This window comes from Neodiprion fabricii, chromosome 1, assembly GCF_021155785.1.
Source record: "Neodiprion fabricii isolate iyNeoFabr1 chromosome 1, iyNeoFabr1.1, whole genome shotgun sequence".
NCBI classification, from domain to species: Eukaryota; Metazoa; Arthropoda; class Insecta; order Hymenoptera; family Diprionidae; genus Neodiprion; species Neodiprion fabricii.
Genome location: NC_060239.1, coordinates 5385947 through 5404269, shown reverse-complemented (window position 1 = coordinate 5404269; position 18323 = coordinate 5385947). Strand labels below are relative to the sequence as shown.

Below are 18323 nucleotides of genomic sequence, written 5' to 3'. Positions count from 1 at the left end.
TTCGAACTGGGTAACCAAAGATAATTAAAATGTAATTTTTTTACTTATTCTAAACATATATGCCTATTATGTCACACCTATAAATTTATCGATAATCAATCAAATTTGTTGCTTTCACTTTACAAAACTGATAATAGTTACATAATTTCTGAAACGTATTTATGTTAATCTGTACTTTATTCAATAGACATTATCGCTTCTACATAATTGTTGCGTTCTGATATTGAATCTATTTACAACAGTAGATATATTATTATGTATAGCGTGTCAACGTAATTCAATACAAGTATAAAGCAGCATTATTTACAATAAAAAAGAAAGTTATAGATAATGATTTTGTACTGAAAATAAAGTGAATTATGGTTGAGGATCGGTTACGGTGGGAAGTACAATTGTTATCTTCCTCATTTATGGAACTCAACTGGTTCGTTTTCGTTTAAATTCCACTTTAGGTTTACATAAATATACTGGTATGAATTATAAATAGCCATTAACAATAAAATCTCAACAGCTTATTATTTAAATAATAAAATTTTATTATTTCTATTAAAAAGGTATTGTTTTGTTATATCCGCTATAATAATTAGTTTACCGAATTCGTAATTGCGACTGTTTATACGAAAGTTGCGGATCAGCTTCGGCTTCACTCTAAAAAAAATGGGTGCAAAAGAAATTGAGTGAACGAAATTAAAAATGGTTTAGCATCATACTCTTCGTGATTATACGGAAAACGTAGAGTATGGTAATTGTGAATACTCATTTATACTCCTTCTTTGTTTTGGCATCTTGATTTCTTATCATTCAGCAATACACGTCGTACTCGTAGCGACAATTTACGACACCGACTTTGTCAAGTTTTATTTTTATGTTTATCGTCCAGATAATTTCTTCTCAATGAGTTGAAATTTGTTTACGACATAATATAACGTTCGTTTACTCGATCAAAGCGTGATATATATTTTTTAAATATATGATGTCATTACGTTGCATGATTATATTGAAAATACTGAAATTTGAATCTTTCGTTTTTTTCTCAAGATAATTTGGAAAAAAGAATACAATAAATGCAACTATTGTAGTATATGATAGATGAGATGACACAAACGATTGTGTCGTGCGTTGTTTGAGAGGAAACAAAATAACAAAAGTAATAACACGTGAGGCGATTTACGAATGTTTATAATAATTCACATAAATAATCTAAATATTTTCACGCTGAGTTACTTTTTTTCACGTATGATTATTCATTGTGAGCTTTTACCTATGTGGTGCTAGGGGGGTAAAAATATGATGTTCAGACGTATAGACATTGTTACGCTATGGGAATGTTAATAGCCAAACACGTATAGGACGAACTTAAATTAAAGGTATGAAACCAATCTTAATCTAATTTCTAAAGGCATAAAAAGACATAAGAAAAATGTCAAACGACGTAAAAGAATACCCGATGCTAAGAATAACAGTAAAGTATTATGCAAATTTCATCAACACATCTGCACATGGCTAGTTGCATGTAATTGATAAATAATTGGCGGCGAACTATGAGTTTTGGAAACCTGCACTATGGTAGATAATTTAACGTGTTACGCTACTACGACTCCTATTAGCATCCGGTATCCTTTCATTTACATATACATACTCTTAAATATAATAAGTTCAACTAATAGCTAGTGACTAGAGTAAAGCAGAAATTATATGACACGACGTCATAATTATACATACGATAACATAAATGTCAGCAAGCTCGTCAAAGTGAACATTGTCGGAGCTTCAAAATTATTTCAATAAATTCACCTATAGCATTATATTGTTTAGCATTATGTTATATTTAGACAACGGGTATATACACGACAGTTTATTTACAATTGATTATTACTGTAGACATTGGTGATTAGGATTAGGTGACAGTATTTAAAAAGACAAAAAAATGATAAATAATATCCAAAAGATATGAAAATTTAGTAAAGTAAAGTAAAAATCGATGAGAAAAAACTATAATAATAATAAATAATCAAAATGAAAATGCTCCTCGACAAAGAATGATGATTAAAATTCCAAGATATTGAACAGGAATTACTTTTTTGCTCGCACGTATTTCTAAATATACGCCGTTCTCAATAAATGCGATACAATAATAATGTTTACAATCTCTGGGGACGGTCGAGCCGAATAAATTACGAGTTACAGATCTTATCCGAGGGATATACTGCCACCAAAAAAAATTTCTGTGTAGAATTTTTCATTTTTTTTAATAAACAGGGAAACTTTATCAGAGTCACGGAAATATACTTTTCACTATAACGAAGTAAATATTAGATTCACAGTTACTAGTTGTAGTTATGAATATTGACGATTCAATTCTGGAATTCTAGTAATATTAATTTTTAATATTCTATGATACCGTGCATATAGTATAGCTATCTTCGATATATTCTATGAAGTTCAAATGCCTTGTATATAAACTTGTGGAATTCAAAATCAAGAAATTATAAATTATGAGGGGGGTAAAGGCTTTGAATTTTTTACTTGTACATGCCTGTAGCTATAATCGACTGCGACAAATGGTCGAAATATTATCAAACGATGTAAGTGAGCCGAAATCAATCTCATTCATGCAAAATAAATATATTGCATAACACAACCAGCAAATATGTGGATGAAAATATGATATAGATTTTCATATTTAAGGCATTCGATTGATTTAGGTTTAAGGAAAATATTTCTCTAAGACGTAGTAGCTGGCCACTGAAAGATTTTGATATGACTAAATAATGCAGATGGGTAAATCAAATACATACAAGACTATTACATCGAGGCGTATTGTTAATTAAATGATGAAATGTTCAATAAAACGTATTTATTTATCAGTTGTAAGTGATGGATTATTATATGAAATTATCATGGGATCTCGAAATTTATATTCACGATCGGAAGAAATTAACTTGGTCCCTATACTTTCAAATTCATTAAAAATTTGATAAAGTATATTATATATTTAAACTTTAAAAACTGTTGTAACTTGTTGTATAATCATTGTTCAAAACTAACATTATATTCTGCAGAATTAGTATACCTATAATGTAAGGTGTTGACCGTTGTTGTTCAATCGACATAATATGCTTGTACGGACACGACCAGTGAAATTATGTTTAAATCATCACATGTACAACCGTATATGAAAGATGGATTTTTACTTCGATCCGGACTGTAAATAGTGTAGAGTTATAACGGTCTTTTTAATAACTTTCTCGACTACGTATAAAAAGGTTTTAATAACGGGAAAGATCACACTCAGTATTTGAATTAGCATTTTGCTAGTGGTTGAAATAACCAAATCCGTTTAACGTTGTCCATTGAAACTTAGTCCGATTAACAATAAGTACGTAAACCGGGTTATATACTTTGTTTTCCTAAATCGAACTTAAACTACAGGAACGAATCTACTCACACCTAATTTAGCGTATATCAAAAGGGCTATGTACAAGTTGAATCGTGCGTTAAAAAGTCTACAATCTTCGCGAAGAAAATTTATCGTATAATTATCGTAAAAAAGTGACAAAGAAGAATACCTAGACTAATGTGACTGAGACGAAAGGTAAGAAAAAATGGTAGCAATTATCAAATTTATACATACGTAATTATAAGAAATATGACCGATGATTGTATTACATTTAAAAACCGTCATCTGGGTTTTGGAGAGATTTTCGTTTAAAAAATATCGCGATCTGACGAATAATATAGTATTCATGTAATATCCGTATTTTAGATTTTTTAATGCACGAGGTTTGATGAGGCTTAGGAACTATTCTTACTCCTATACGATACTGTCACGTGAATCCGATGACCGCCGATTGCGATTTGAAAAATTATAATCATGTTGAAACTTGGGCAAGAATTGTTGAATGTTGAATGTATTTCATAGGAGATTGTTCCATAAAATTGGCGGCGAAGTTGGGCAGAAGTAACATGCTCGAAGAGCATTCCTCCGATCTTGCATAAGCCGCGTGCCTAGCGTCATGTCTTGAAAGTTGTAATCGAAGTGGAAAGAAGAATGGATCAAAGAAAATTCCGCTCGACTAAATAATTGCCGAAAGTGTTTCAACGGTTAAGTTTGAAATTTTGCTGCGTTATCGACAATTTGTAATATATCGTATAACTACAGTATATGTACTTATATTGAAGGTGAGATCTCTATAATGTTTTCCGGGTTTATGGCCAAACGCAGACCATGCAATTGATGGGTATTAAAATCCTAGTTAATACCTTGTAATACTTTGACTATATGTATAATTCATACGTATGACGAATCCATGGGTTTAGAATCGTTTCATTCATATTATCGTCCGCATTTCAATTATATTATTTAATATAGGTATAAAGTTATTCACCCATATGTAATATTCCCTTAAATAATCGTATTCGTAATTCGCGTATTCAGTACCTTTCAAATATGACGTCTTTTAATCGCCCGTATCCAACTCACTGAGCGTTTAACTCGGATCTGCGGGAAAACAAATTGAAAATAGGAATAATTCTGGATTTAGATGCGATGCCTGGTGCGAAAAACACGAAAATAACACGACCTTCAAGTACGATTTTTATGTTAAAACCAACAATACTCACTTTAAGGATTTGTAACGTTCTTTCTCTGGGTTATTATCCGGTGGTTCGCATTCGAACGACGCTAAAGCCAATGCTGCGAAGAAACCGATAAATATGTATATACATACGTTATTCAGTTACTGTCACACGGCAAAGCTAAAAAGATGGTCTTCGCTTTTTGAATTTTGTTCGCAAATCATTAACAAAGTAATTAAACTTACAGTTTTCCGTGAGTACAGGGCTCGCTTGAAGAAAAGCGATGACACGCGCGTTCTTCTCGAACGGACAAGCGACTTGTTTCCATGCTATGAATTCCGTAACTTGTTTTGCGAGCTGCCAAAATTTCTCGAAATTAATGTGTCCATTTGGCAATCTGAATGAGAAAAATGAAAACACAACGTTTATCGAATCCGAATTATATGAAATTACGGAATGTATAAATCGGGACACAAGCAACGGAAAAAAAGAACAACACCTATTATGTACTCCAACGTCTAAAAAAAAAGAAGAAGTTATTATAACAGTGACGTTCGATGAAAGTTTTACTTGAATGAAATTCTCCATTACTTAAATCTTGGCTCGTTGTAAGAACAATTATTTATTAATGCAATACTACTAAAAGTTGTAACGCAGGGCTGATCCCTATCTCTGCGTGTAATTTTCCCCACCGCACGCCTAGCTCTGTACGCCTATTTTACCAAGAAATTCTCAAGCAACACGTCGAGATAACGGCTGAAAGTTTCTCAATTTCTAGGGATGAGGGCTGCGCGTTAAATCTCACTGCAAAGACGTTACGATATAGGTATATATATATATATATATACGTATATATATGTATACATACATAACGCGTGCACGGAAAGAAATCAGGGCAAAGTGGTTTACACACGAGTCCGAGTGAATTACCTGAAGATTTTTGTTTTTTTATCAAAGACAATCATTTCACGAGTATAATGTTATTGTATCTGGGTGTAAAAAGTTGCTTGAAGAATAAAATCTGAAACAAATTTCGTTATTGGAAACCTAATAATATTTGCTTATATTGTATGACGATCGGTAAATGTTATATCCATCGCGACGATTGCACGTTGATCCGAAATATCCGTCTGCAGGTCTTGGATTTTCTGCGCTATATCCCATCTTCGTCTCAACTTTTGCCATTACAAGTTTAATAACTTTATATACAAAAACTTGGAGAAGACGGGTGAGAGTGTGCGGCAAGGAAAGATACCGCCCGGCGTGAAAAAAAAAAAAAACAACAAAAAACAGGAAAATAAATATACCTATGTATACTATGTAGAGGAAAAATAAGAAGTAGAAGCATATTGCACGTATAAATTTCTTCGAAACCCTGAACCTCTGTGATGAATATAGGCGATAACCATGCAGACGCGTCCGTTCAAGCATCAGTATCGCTTTAAAAAATGTCCCCGGAAATAAAAGAGCGATAGGGGAAAATGCGGGATGGAGGTAAAGAGAACGCGTGGAATGATCGATCCCTTTGAGTTTCAAGTCGATGGTGCAGGTATAACCGATAGTTGGAAATTATGGTACGCGCTGAATCTGTGCAGCGAATAAGAATTTGAGAAAGGGTGAATGAGGATCAATGTAAGGATGGGGCGTCTGCTGTACGGCATTTTTCAAGATTACCCGTTTCTTTTCGATTTCTTTTTCCAAACGAAATAGGTACATTGCACCAGGCGCAAACCAATCGACGGATGGTTGATTGTTCGATTTTGGGGATTTGCGAAGTTGCCGCGAGACATCGCGTAAATAACTTTGAGAGATTGAAGAGTGAAGTATAGAAAGGGATCGAATGATCATTGTGATCAAGTGTAAGACGCAGCAAAGTGGAATAGAAGAGAGGGAATGAGGAAGGCGACCCTCGCGCCTCGTTTCTTATCCCACACGTATACTCACTTGTTACTGCAACCCTCGTTCAGAAAATAAAGGTCCTTGACAAGGAGGCTGAAAAATGGCACGACTATACGCTGTCGTTCGTCAGTCGCTCCGGCGCTTCGCCACATCGCTGCCTTCAGCGTGCTTCTGTAGCTGCTGAAATTACTGCTCGGATCCATTTGGTGTTCCAGTATCGAAAACTTGGCTGACTGAACTTTCGACCACTGTGTAAAGAGGGAGAAAAATTATCTATTATTGTGCCAAATTTTTCCGGGTAAAAACGTAGGTACCCAAATTATGCGTTCAATTTTGTCCGGGACGAAAATTACAGTCGGTAAAATATGATTAGAATCCCGGTGAGGAAATTGAGTTTCCACAACTTCGCGTCATGTCTATACATCATGTTTAAATACACGCCTGCGTACAATTCGCGTGTAATAAAGTTGCGCACGTCGTCAAGCATGAAAGGATCGGCGAATTACATGTTCTTGAGCAGATAATGTACCTAGTGCAAATATCGAATAAACCTATACGTCGCCAATGTTTTCGTAAAACAATTACACGACGACGTAATTCCCGAACTTGCACTTACGCAATGACAATTTATCTCAGGAAAAAATACCCCCGAAAAAATATCACCTGAAAAATATCTTTGTAAGAAAATATCTCTGAAATAAATATCCCATTACGTTTCTTGTACGGAATAGTTCGTGTGGTTTCGAACTTATTTCAAAAATGATAAGTGATGAGCGAGGCATTGTCGTTCGTATATTATCGTACAGTTAGTAATCAGGGATGTTTGTTGGCGGATTATTTTATCGGGAATATTTTGTTACAGGAATATTTTGTCGCGAGATATTTTCTCAGGGATATTTTGTTACAGGGATATTTGGTCGGGGGTATTTTGCCGCGATGCCGTACGTAGAAATAACAATTTTAGGATTAGTTTACGTTATAAATGTATACACCGCGAAATCCAAACTATAACGTATACACTACTAAAAATATCGAAGCACAGTGAAGCTTTTCAGGTACCGAGACGCGGTCTTTCGTTGCACGATAGAAAAGTTTTTCATTAAAGGATCAAATAAAAGCTCGCCGAACCCACAGTGAAACTTTATTTTATTTCCACTCTTTTCCAATCAAGGCTAAAGTTTTGACTGACCAACAATTTATCCCACCGAGCGTCGTCGACGTCGTAGTCGATTCTTTTACAATTCCTTATACAAGAAAAACTAAAGCCAATGGAACGTGGTGAAGCAAAGTTTCCGGTTATCTCGCCGGAAATTTCACACCAAAGTCTGTTCCAGAGACGACCGAGGACCGAGATGGTTCGTGGAACGCGAACTGGAAGCAATAAGACAGAGGCAAAAAGGCGTCAGCGGAGTTTCGACATTTTTTTTCTTTTTCTTTCTTGTTTCATTCACGTTTGCGATGCCCCTTGAGACGCATGCATTCTGGATCCAGGTGAAATTGTATCTCTAATCCGCGTTGCCACAGGTTATACGAAGAATTTTAAGATGGTTTCGTGAATCGCTATGTATGTAATACACAGATATGATCGTATCGTGGAAAATTTTAAAATTACACCGCGAGAGCAATCATTTAATGAAAAACCTGTAGAACTTCGCCAACGATAAATATTTGTTTTGAGAATTTCTGAATCCGCTGTTGGGTTCAGGTTGCGAAATTGATTAACGAAAGTTCGTAAATCAACAAGGACGCAAATGAAATGAACACCGAATACCTAACGCCGCCCTGCGCAAGGTAAAGCTATTACGCGAATCCACTCATCGTGGAGAGAAAGAGAAACAGTGAACAGTGAGATAGTAAAACAGGGTCGTATAATTAAAACCGTTGGAAAAACCGTTGGAAAACAGTCAAGATTTTTGTATCCAGTCACCGCGTTTATTGAAACACGGTTTAGCATCTTGAATATGCATTAACGATATTATTTCAATGTGATCATATTGAACTATAAAAAAATCAATCAATAATTTCACTGTAAAAGCATAATTATGAAAATTGAATTGCAGACGTCGGTGTTAAACCGGTGATAGAAAAAAAATTGACTTACATTGCAGTAGCCAGTTTTTATTCTTTCAATTCAATTATTGAACTGAGTGTATTTTATCGGACGCTCAGTATGAATTTAGAACAGATTTCGGAAATTTTATTTCGTGTGGCATGGATATTAGATTCATCTGATATTATACACGTAAAAATTGCACTGAATATAAGATTTACTACAAATCGCGATGTTAAATGTGCCCTAATATTGAATGGACTCATAATTTTTAAAATTACTTCAACGTGCTATCGGATTTTGCTTAAATTACAATTTGTACATACTTATGGCGAAGAAAAGATGATGTATAAATATCATATAATTTCTATCTATAATTGGGACTTACGGTTTTTTTCAGCCGAGAAATTGGTGACATGTTGAGACCGGCGATTATAGCCATGAGAGAATTAAAGTTGCCGATATTGAAACACTCCCTGGCCGTTTCTATCCAGTACTCGACGACTCTTACTCGTTGTTTCTTTTTTGCATGCTTAAAGAGGGAGGAAATACGGTTTGAAGAAAGAATCATAATTGAGTTTTTCAAATTTGTATCGAATCGAATTATCGTTAAACGCTTTACTTCTGAGATGAGAAGGAACAAGAAGAAAACGTGAGGTAAAAGAAAAAGAAAACAAAAAAAAAAAAAAACAGAAAGAAGCGAGTGAATAAATGGCGAACGCAGGGAGAAGAACTTTCTAGCGCCGTGATAATCGGATAATCTGATAAGCTTTCCAACTCTCTCGCTTTAGCGTTCCTTCTCCCTCTTCATTTCTCTTTATATTTAGTTATCCTACGAGAGACTGCTACGGGAATAACTTTACTCTCTTATGCATACTCAGCCATGGCAAACTTGAAACGGGAAATAAAATTGAGAAGAAGAAAAATAATATATACAAATAAAACAAGTATAATTCAAGTTTTTCCAGTAAACTTATGTAATAAACAATATTGCTGCACTTCCTGACTTCTATGCATAATATTTCTAACCGTTATTATTACACCGGACAATTATAAAAGCGTTTAAGCACTGCGAGAAAAGTCGAGATAACATGTCAATTTTTTCCATCAAATACGTGAAGATTATTAAAACCGTCATAAATTACCTTGCAGACTTCGGTTGCCACAAAGTAACTCAGTCTGTTGAACCACTGCACGTACGACTCCAAGTTTCTGGTTTTTTTCATATCTTTGAACGAAGTTTCCAAGTGCGGTGACTCCTGTGCAAAAATGAAACAAAAAGTTTTTCCCTCAAAAAAACGCTTCAATTTTCCAAAACACACCGTTTTTTTTTTTTTTTTCATTACGACCGGTATAAAAATTCATACAATTATGCGAGATCATTGCCGATTTGCGCTCGAAATAATTGGAAGACTCACTTTGGCGAATGCCTGGACAAATTCCTCCGGGCCGATGTAAGAAAGTCGTTCCAATTCTACGTGAGTAAGCTGCTGAGCGAGAACAGATGCCGATGGACAAAGCTCCGTGACGTCAACCTGGAAGAAATGGGTGAAAATTTCATTTCCACAACAGCGTGCGCGACGTAAACGGTTCAGCGTTATAATTGCGCATTTCGCGCCGGTGTTATTCACTATGATTCAGGTGCATTTCACCCACATGGTGCGGGGGACAGGATCGTTGCAGATCCCTCCACATGCATGCATGAGAAGGGTTCCAGTGCAGAACGGGTGCGCTGTCAAACATAAATTTCCCGGACATTATTCTACCCCAGGGGGGTTTGCCATTCGCCTCTCTACGAGCGCAGCAAGTTCCACAACTCCCTCCCATGTCGCGTTATGCTTCTATAGTATATAATTATGTACATATATATAAATATTATGTAGAGGCGTAATACATAATATACCAGTTGGTAAATAATTCGAGATTCGGTGCGAGCGGTAGGTTGTATAATTTGTTATTTCCATGTATAAAAAAATAAAAAAGAAAATTCACTCGCTCATCCGAGGCGTGACAATTATTTCGCAAGGAGTGGGGCTAAAACCCATTTCTTGGTCTTTCCGTCATACGATAAGCGCTTTTTCTCTTCCGGTTGTTTTCATTCGCTCGTCTCTCGCGAGGAGAAACGTTGAATATTGGGATTTGTAATTGCCAGGGGTAAATACTCTCTGGTTTTCGGATTAGGCGGAAAATTCTCCGATACTTTTAGCGCCAAATCAGTAATTCCTATCCCAAACTCGGTGTCAACTATTTTGCAAATAAACCGCCCAACGACGGCTTGTTACATTCAGTGAATAACAACCGCCCGATTCGCTCGTAAATTTTCTAAAAGAAAGAAATACGGTGGGCGGTAGAAAAAGGGGTAGGATGAGGGGGAGGGGAAATTCATTAGAGCTGCACAGGTAGCAAACGATACTCTCCGCGTTCTTTATGATACCTACATGTATTTATGCATGCAGCCCTTCTATGTATACGGGGCAAAGTAGGTTTTTGCTTTTTCAAACCACGGTTTCATTCACCAAAATCGTACTGTAGCGGCAATTTCATTTCTATCCGTAACTACGTTTCGGTTTCATCATTTATATAGTTCATTCCTGTACTCTTACACTCTTCGTCAACGCTGTTGGAATTTCGTCAAAGCAAAGGACCATCATTTTATCTCCCGAATAGCACGTTTTTCGTAAAATCCCGATACTGGTAAATGGAGGCGAGAGCAGTTTTAACTAATAAAAAAATAAATAAATAAACAAATGCGTAACAGAAGATGGTGAAGAAAATCGAATGCAGGGATCGTGTTGTTATTATACAGTCACGTTGTGAGAAGAATGAAGTATCAAATTCTGGTTCAATGGGGACGCAGGGTTTCCGAGACCGTTTATATTAAACCTCTAACGTGTTTTATCTCACTCGATAAATCTGGCGCAATTTCCTGCTGGGATGCAATCTCCTCTCGCTTGTCTCACAATAAAAATGAAAATAAAAATAAAAATATATCGTAACAATGAAAATAAAAATCACCGCAGTAACATGCGGTATCGACGATTAACACTGCTGTTTAAAATTATATATCAAACGCAGCAGTCAAGCGAAATTACTGCAAATGCTTGGTCTATCTAACTGCAGGGCAATACTCTAATAGTACCTCACGCCCTTCGGCAAGTAATCGAATTAACCGAGAGTATAACAGCTTTGGAAGTAACATGCATCGACGAGTAACTCGGGCAATTTGACCACGGGTGTAACTAAATTTAAACACACATATCTTATATATATATATATATATGTATAGATGAAACATTTGGTAAATTGATCGCAATTTGTTACTCTGGAATATAATTATTGTAAATTACGCTTTGCGGGTTCGCAAATTTAATGTTCAAGAGTATTAAACAAGAGGTTTCCTGCGAAAGCTCCGAAGTGCAATTCTGTTCTTGTTGCTCTCCTCGTTGTGTACGGTTCATTGAAACTGGATAACAATTGCGATAATGAGTGTTGTAACAATTATGCTTGCTCGCGTTATACCATCTTAGAGGTTTCGTAGTCTGTGAACTTTAAGCGTTAATTAACGTTATCGTTGTGTGCATAGTCGAGACTGAAAATATCAAGTATTCGCCGAGGGAAAATCAGGCACGAGTTGATTACAACAACGATATTTCAAAATTCGATGCACAAAATTCGGTATAAAAAAATGCTTCGAGATAAAAAAAAATCTGGATTTCATAAACATTTATTTTATCTATCTTAAGAACGAGTAACTTCGTTGTAACGATACAGAGCTGAGTTATTTATAATTTCGGCAAAAGAGTGAACGATCGTCAATCGTCGTTAACAATTTTAGATATTCAGCATCCTGGATCGTTCGGTTTTCGCTACTGGGAAGAAAATTTGCCGCACACGACGTGACTCAATCTGAATTTACTTCATTTCCGCGTAGAACAACTTATAACTCATCCCTTGAATCGGTTAGCGATTCGCTGCACCGAAAGAAATACGCGAAAGAGGATTGGTTGAGAAAGTTCTCAGGACCGGAAACGACCGCGAAGAAATTTGCTGGCTCGTTAAAAATCGATAAAAAAGAGATTCCGCGCAGCAGCCCTCGAGAGTCGTATACATATATCTATGTATATATATACATATGTACATCTATGTAGACGGAATGGAGGACAGTGCATCAGGAGCAAGTTGAAGAGGGCGGTAAACTGGCTGTAGTTAGTTATGAGCGCGGAAGTTTGAATTGGCTTTAACGCGATAACGTTTAAGCACTTTAGGCCGCGGGGAATTGAGTCAAAGATTTAATAAAACCGCCTTGTAAAGCTGTAAGGCGAGTTGTGCTTATAGATGTTACAAATATCATTCCGCGTTTGTTTATAACGACCTCGAAAAACCTGCGAGTCTTCTTCGATTAGGTGTCAACCGGGAAAAATCACAATTTTCTCGAATCTTGCCTTGACGTGCAACCTTACGCGATATTACCTACGACAACAAAGTTGACGAGGAGGCGACGCGACGGTGAAAATACGCACCGCAGCGTTTGCTCCGCGTTTATACGCGAAGCTTGCGGAACAACGGCCATATAGCCCGTATAGATTTTCCATTAAAATACCCAAGCGAGCAATTTTGTCCCCGCTGCATGGCGCGTCTGTTCGGACCTCCCGCGGAAAACACGTACGTATATGTATATTATATATATAAATATATACACAGACACACACACGCGCGCGTAACGCTAGGGGGGCAATTTTTTACACAAGAACGTATAGGTATAATATATACGGTGCGCAATAATTGGTCCGGAGAAAATAATCGTCGACAAAACCGTGGAATCCGTTTTTTATTTGACCCTTTCCGTTTGACCGCTCCTATTTTTATTCATTTCCACCCCCCGAAAGCTAAAATGCTATGTGTGCTTGCGGGGAGGAGCTTCAAAGCCTTCTCATAAGGCCGGCCGTGTCCTCTCTTATCGTTTTTATGGCGAATCTTTGTCCTCTCGTACACAATGCAGCACCAGCAGTAGCAGCAGCAGCAGGTTTTACTTCTCTCCGCAGAGAAAACCCGACGCTAATTCAAAAAATTCGCTCTTTCTATCCTCTCCTCTTCCCTTTTTATTTCTTTTCTTTTCTTTTCTTCTTAACTTTTTTGCCCCTCTCGCTTCGCCGCTCTTTATACACATTATCCCTGAATCGACCTATAACCTATCCGACTACCATCTCCTTGCTCGATGGTCTATACGTGACCTTTATCCCTTGCTAATCAACGGGGAGGGGGCAAAATTTCGTTAATCCAAGACTTTCAGAAGGTCTAATCTGTACGAATTTATCACGTTTGTGCAGGCGATGCTGCTTCGGTTGGGAATTTAAAAAAAAAAATATTACCATTTTTTCATGGTGTGTACTTGTAACAGTATCGGGCCTGAGTTTACAGAAAAGTAGCTTTGAATTAATATCGCCGAGATTAGAATCTCCTTATTTATGGAGGATAAATTGCATCGTTATTCTATACTTGAGAAATTATATTTCACGTATAATTTATATACCCAGGAACATGCTTACAGCAACGCGTACTTCAAACCGATATTTTTGATACTTCGGAAAAACGTGCGAGTGCAAATTTGTGATTAGGAATACTTTCCTAAATTCTGTGCATCCGCGAATAAAATCACTGACGAATTTGACAACGTGCTAAAGTCACGTCTACGTAGGTATACAAATGTTGAAACTAGTATTTGTTCAGCTTGAAATCTCGTTACTCGATGCTGCGAATAAAAAAAAGAAAAATATATCAATCCGATAATTTACAACGACGAAAAAAAAGTTTAGGGGAAAAAAATGATATTTCTCGATTCAACATTGTTTGCCAAATTGTAGAAATCATTTTTGTTCAAATGTTTCAATTTTACGTCTAGTTATATCAGTTCAGCGGCTAAATAAAGGTACAAGCCACGAGTGAGAATCTTTAGCAAAATAAACACTTGCAGTTCCGTGCAAAAAGTTAGTTGGGCGTATGCGGTTTAGTTCTCGAGCAGAATTGCTAACGTTCCAATTAAGCTTGCCGCCTTGTTTTCTCACCTTCGTTTCCTTTCTTTTTCTCTTTTTTAGACGCGCCTCTCACTCCCCGGACTAACTACTCCCCTCGCTTTTTATAATACCATGCACCGAGCACAGTGTGTCACTCAAGTCCTCCCAACTGAGGTATTAACTACACGGATACCTGCCTACGTTTTATGTCTTCTTATCCTCCGCACGGCGGACACGGACGTGTTAATTGCGTTCACTCGTTACTAACGGTGTGAAAACCCAACACTCGGAGTTGATTTGTCCAGGGTAACGTAATTCGACGCGCAAAACAGGGATACAATTTTTCCCTTTTCTTCTTCCTCTTGCTTCGCATGACGTAAGCGCACGACCGCTAGAAAATGGTGTTATATCAAACCTCTGAGAATTCCGCGTTCCAGCTTGAGCCAGTTTTTGCGAAACTTGTTGAAATATCTATAAATTAGCAAAATTACCATACTGCTCGAAGAATTCGTTGTCTTCCTGACGATGGCACGTATTTTTTCGATGAAAAAATTACAAGTATGCGGAAGGTAGAGAGAAAAGTAGGCATCGGAAAGTTGGAGATTATTTATTCGTACGATTTTTTCCTCTCTTAATTCAATAGGTATGCGACGAAAGCCCTTGTTAAAAATTCATCGCAAAAGTTACGCCAATGGTTTAACCGAGTTGTAACTAAAGGTGCAAGTTATAGTAAAAAGACGAAAACGAAAGTTTCGAGAAGAAATTGTCGAGAGATTTTCGCTTTGCTGAAGATAATCTCTCATATAAAATCCTTTCCGGGAAAATTTTATGGTAGAAATTGTTACGGTACAAGAAAAACTGCCTTCAAGCTTCAGCTTGACAGCGCGTTATGCGATTCTCAGACGAATTAGATCAGGACTGAAAGGGAGCTTTTAAACGGAGCAAAAGGCTTTTTGAACTATCTGATAATCCTTTCTGAATCCCTACGCTATTTCCTTCGTTCCGGGGTTGAACAAAAACGATGTAAGCCGATTGAATAGCGTTTTCAATGTGTTTTCGGTACTCAGGTTTTCATGGATTAAATCTTTTCATGGTAATGTTATGAAAAAAATAAAATAAATAACGACAAAGTAAAGCAGAATAATTCGGATAGATTGTTTTTTTTTTTCAATACAGACGTAGAGTTATTCTGAGCAGAATTAACTAAACGGATGCTAAACGTATACGTACGAGTATATCAATTTTATTTGAAACTTTGCGTACGCATTGATACGTAACGTTAAAATTTCCAACTGATTCAACACAGTTATTGAATTGTCTCGTTACGGCCGGCGTGTCTAACTATAGTAACTATACAATTCGATTAGAAATTACCCATAATCTAATTTTCATGAAGTACAGTGAGATGTACGGCATAGTTGGGCGTGTTCGTAGATAGGTACGTGGCTAGATAGAAGTACATACATGCTTATTATAGATACGTGTTAATGCACATGTAATACAAGTACACGGGGTTGGGTAAGTATCGCCTATATGTCGCGCAAAATTGAATTACTTGAACAGTTAAGGAAACCCCGGAGAGAAATTAGAAACGGTATTATACAAGTTGAAGTACGAAATACGCGCTGGTTTAATTACATTGAAATCGACCGATTAATTTCGCCCTAGCATATATAGGTAGAAAATAAATCATTTCTGCGCATACGAATGAAACAACGGTGATGAAAAATGAAGGGAAAAAAAAGAAAAGAAAAAAAAACACAGGAACGAGAAAGAGGAAAATTTTTCTCACCAATAGTAATCCTTCGTCATACCTACGATTCATCGGAAATTTCGCTCTCTTTCTCGCAAAATAAAACGCTACGCTGTTTACTCGCGGTTATTAGATTGAACACGCGATTTCATGATTTCCGTATATTTCAAACGAGCCCATTTATATACTTTTCATATTATACAAGTACAGGATTTCGTGATTTAACAACATCTCGTTGTGTTCTACATAGAAATTACGCGAAAGCGTATCACACAAATTACCTACAAACAGGCAACGCAAAGGACTTGCTTTACCATTTCGTAGTCATAATTTCTCTCTCTCTCTCTATAGGCATTCAAAAATCGCAGAATCCATTGATTCCGGCAGTGTAAGGAGGAGTGATAATAAAATAAGGAATCACGCCTGCTGCAATTATTACCTGAGTGAGTTGCTCGGCGGCGGCTTCGGTCGCTAATCCTGCAAGTCCTTCCTCGTACCTTTCCAAGGCCGTTAACCTTAGCAAGAGATTCTGGAGAAGAGCCGAAACCTCTTGCCTGGCGGTTGCGTCGACGGCAGCCACTTTCTGGGTGATGGCCCGCACGTGACTCATGACTCTCTCGTCCCGAAAATCGTAGGGGAACGTCTCCGTCCACTCGGCCAAGAGCTGGACGAGTCTTGGAACGAACCGATGAAGCCTCTCCTGGTGGAGCGGAATTATTTTCCTTGTATTCTATTGGGAAAATCGATCAATCCCAGAGTCTCTCATCGTCAGCGTCAGTGTCGGTGTCTTTTTCATATACCCAACGAAATCCATACGAATATACAAATATCCCGATAATTTACACTTAAAATATGTTGCACAGCCATTTCCAAAGACACATATATCACTAATCGTGAGTACAAGAAACGGCGAAAGCATTCAAGGAAATCTCCACGTATGGTCGCAGAAAATTCGTATCTCTCACCTTTCCACCCTCGCCGGTGAGATTCTGCTGGAGTTCGCATAGAGCGCAAACCTCGCCGAGGAGCTCGTGTGGTTTTATGAAGAGTCTGGCGCTGAGGAGGAAGGCGAAGAGGTAGGCGCGGTCCGGATAATACTCCTCGGTTGGCACCATGTGTTGGACGAGCGCCTCCAACGAGCCAGAGACCAGATTCCCATCCCGATACACCAGCGCCTGTATAAAACGAAACGGGACAACGCGATGATTTGGGTGTTATGTAAAAATTTTCACACACCTGATTCGTCTTCGCCATTATTTTCAAACTCGGTAAATGAATAAATGAATCCTTGCAGGTTGTTGGTTGCTGTGTGTGTGGGGGGGGGGGGGGGGGGAGTCCGTACGTTACCGAAAGTAAATTGAGAAACTAATTTGCGGGTGCAAACATTCCCCTGATGTCCCTTCCGCAAGCGGCAGCTAGGTATACCTGTGACAAATTTGCCTTGCCAAGATAAGTTTTCCCGGAGAGATCCTCGCTTGGTATAATCGTACGGTATAAATTGTAACGCATAGGTATACGTATAGGTAGGTATACGAAGGAGCGAATTCAAGTTGGATCGTGAGATCAAACTTTCCTCATCGTTTCTAATCAAGTACTCGACAATCGCGTCCGAGTCTTTTCCTTGAAACGCTCCTTTCTCGGCTTTCTTCGTTTTACTCCTTCACGAATTATTATTATATACATATACATATATAGATGACATCTGCGATATAAGTACGTAAATAACGCGGATATTTTTTTATCTCTCTGCCTAAGTTGCAATGGGTTAAACGAATGGGAGACGAAAAAAAAGCAAAAGATAAGGATAATATTTCTTTTACAAAAATGCGACGAAGGTGACGACAAGGAGGAAGGAAAAACATGATGGCTCACGGTTTTCGGTTTCAGTCAAATCTAAGCCAAGGAAATCCCGCGAAAGCTTCGCACACGGGTCAACGAAAGCTCGTCTGGGGTTGCCGGGGTTTGTTTAGCCTAGTAAAAAGTTTGCTACGAGGCGCGTGGCGTCGGTGACAGGGTTTACTGTTTTGTCACA

At 37.5% G+C, this 18323-nt stretch overlaps 1 protein-coding gene across 1 annotated transcript in view; it reads right to left on the bottom strand.

Moving 5' to 3' along the window:
• Nucleotides 1-156: 156 nt before the first annotated feature.
• Nucleotides 157-18323, bottom strand: part of LOC124179024 — a 188632-nt gene continuing 170465 nt past the window's right edge. The window contains exons 5-13 of the mRNA XM_046562979.1: nt 17257-17466; nt 16731-16991; nt 9946-10062; nt 9673-9786; nt 8916-9059; nt 6523-6725; nt 4824-4975; nt 4624-4696; nt 157-4501 (exon numbers count right to left, since the gene is read on the bottom strand). Of these exons, the coding sequence (XP_046418935.1) occupies nt 4480-4501; nt 4624-4696; nt 4824-4975; nt 6523-6725; nt 8916-9059; nt 9673-9786; nt 9946-10062; nt 16731-16991; nt 17257-17466 (1296 nt within the window). The 3' untranslated portion in view covers nt 157-4479. The remainder of the gene's footprint in view (nt 4502-4623; nt 4697-4823; nt 4976-6522; nt 6726-8915; nt 9060-9672; nt 9787-9945; nt 10063-16730; nt 16992-17256; nt 17467-18323) is intronic.